Genomic DNA, 1,944 nt, shown 5'->3' with positions numbered 1-1,944 from the left:
CCCCCCCCCCCCCCCCCCCACACACACACACACACACACACACACATGCTGGCTCAATGCACACACCAGCGCACAAGTATAAACACCAGGCCACTTTCATAGGCAACGGTAAAAGCTCTGCATGGAGCCTCCACAGAAGCATAACGTTTTCCAATTGTTTTCATAGTTTATCAAATTGTTTTCCATCCCTAATAGTTTCACTTCGAGACATTTAGCTGCCTAAGTTATATGTTTGTTATTCTACTCTATTCTTCTGATTATCCGCTTAATAAATGCCTTCCATTTATTGATCAAGTTGTCTGTCTAGCTATTGTTCAGGAGTAGGACTCTGGGTCAATTTGCAGCTACAAATGTCATGGTGTTCCATTTGAGACTGAAATAGCCTACTATAATTTTTTAATTAAAAAATGTGTAATTAATTTAGAGTATACTTTAGATTGCATAGTTTAGCCCATTCAATCTGAGCGTCTTTGGTTTTTTATAAATGAAGTGGTGCCCTTTATTTTCCAAGTGAAAATGATATTAATCCATAAAGTTGATAGATAAAATTTAATTTGAAATTAATTTCAAGTCTTCAGAAAATCTTCAGACAAAACAAATCTTCAGAAAATCACCCCCCACAAATGTTTTATTTTTTAATAAAACCTACGGGGTTAATATTTCCAAGATACAACACAGACACACACAATGATGCAAGGATCAAATAAAGGTAAATACTATGAGTTTGACTCTTGGTATAAAACATTGAAAAAAAGATCATTATCATAACAGACATTTCACAATTGTTGTTTAGAAAAAAATGTATTACATTTTTTCTCTCCTCTCCTTACAAGCCAGCACACAAAGACAGTCTTTAGAAATGCGTCCTTTCAGGAAACCTGTCCCAGAATACAGGCGAGATCACTCACTCTCACTCTCAAAAAAGTTAGAGGGGAACCCACAACGTTTAAAATGATTATCATTGTTAAAGGTCAGTAATCTAAACCAACCTTTACGATTTTATAGACACATTCACATTCAGCATTTTACTTGAGAGTACACACTTTCTTCAGTTTTCAACTCTGTCTTCTTCCTTCCTCTTGTAGGTTTTTTTCCAGAGAAATGCAACGCAGCGTAGTTCAGATCAAGTCCACCTTCAGCCTGAGGAGCAAATAAAAGGCTGATTCTATTAATGTTGTTAAATGGTGCTGTGAGTAATTATGTTCATGAAATACAAACCAATGTTATTTGGTATCGTTACTTACAATGTCATGTACTGATTGTCTTGATTTGTCATGTCTTGCTCGGGAAGAGGCGTTTTCTATTCCTAATAATAAAAGAAAACAGAAATCTTATATACTGAATCTAAGTTTTCATAAAGTTCCTCAGCTGGCAACAGGTTCTAATTAATAAAAATAAATGAATAAAATTGGAAACCTCCTTTTAATAATAATAATAAAATAACCTATCCTTTTAATAAATTGTGTACTGCAAAGGTAAAGCTTAACATAACACAAAGTGTCTGCTGATACACTAATTTATTAATAATGAGCAAACTGACTTCTACTGATATCTATTATTCAATCCAACAACATCAAGTATATAAACCTTTTAGGTAAGACCATCGGCAAATAAATATTTCTGAATTAGTCAATACAACTTACCTTTAAATTGTGAACATACTGGTGTTGAAGTTCGGTAACAGATGAAAAGAATGTTTCCAGTCACAGAAATGACCAAGCAGATTGTGGCTATAACCAGTGCAATAAATTCAACGCTTGCTGTTTGCACTAGACAACAAAGTAAAAAATGTATCAGTGAATTTGTTATTAACAGGTTTTTAATATTACCTCTAGTGTTGAACACAAAATCATACCAATTTGCAGTTTAGTCCCATCTCCAAATAATATCTCCCCACATGTGGCCACAGCACAGTGGTAAGTCCCGGCATCAGAGGAGCTGACG

The 1,944-nt window shown here is 34.7% G+C and overlaps 1 protein-coding gene across 1 annotated transcript in view; it reads right to left on the bottom strand.

The window, feature by feature from the left end:
• LOC116697302 (uncharacterized) overlaps nt 1–1,944 on the bottom strand; it is a 9,062-nt gene that overhangs the window by 5,536 nt on the left and 1,582 nt on the right. Inside the window, 4 exon segments of the mRNA XM_032528640.1 lie at nt 1,021–1,140; nt 1,245–1,306; nt 1,644–1,769; nt 1,856–1,944. The exon segment at nt 1,856–1,944 is cut by the window's right edge and continues 8 nt beyond it. Of these exon segments, the coding sequence (XP_032384531.1) occupies nt 1,021–1,140; nt 1,245–1,306; nt 1,644–1,769; nt 1,856–1,944 (397 nt within the window).

The sequence above is a fragment of the Etheostoma spectabile genome, chromosome 10 (assembly GCF_008692095.1).
Source record: "Etheostoma spectabile isolate EspeVRDwgs_2016 chromosome 10, UIUC_Espe_1.0, whole genome shotgun sequence".
Lineage (NCBI taxonomy): Eukaryota > Metazoa > Chordata > Actinopteri > Perciformes > Percidae > Etheostoma > Etheostoma spectabile.
The sequence above is the reverse complement of the archived record's forward strand: the minus strand, read 5'-3'. Positions and strand labels throughout refer to the sequence as shown.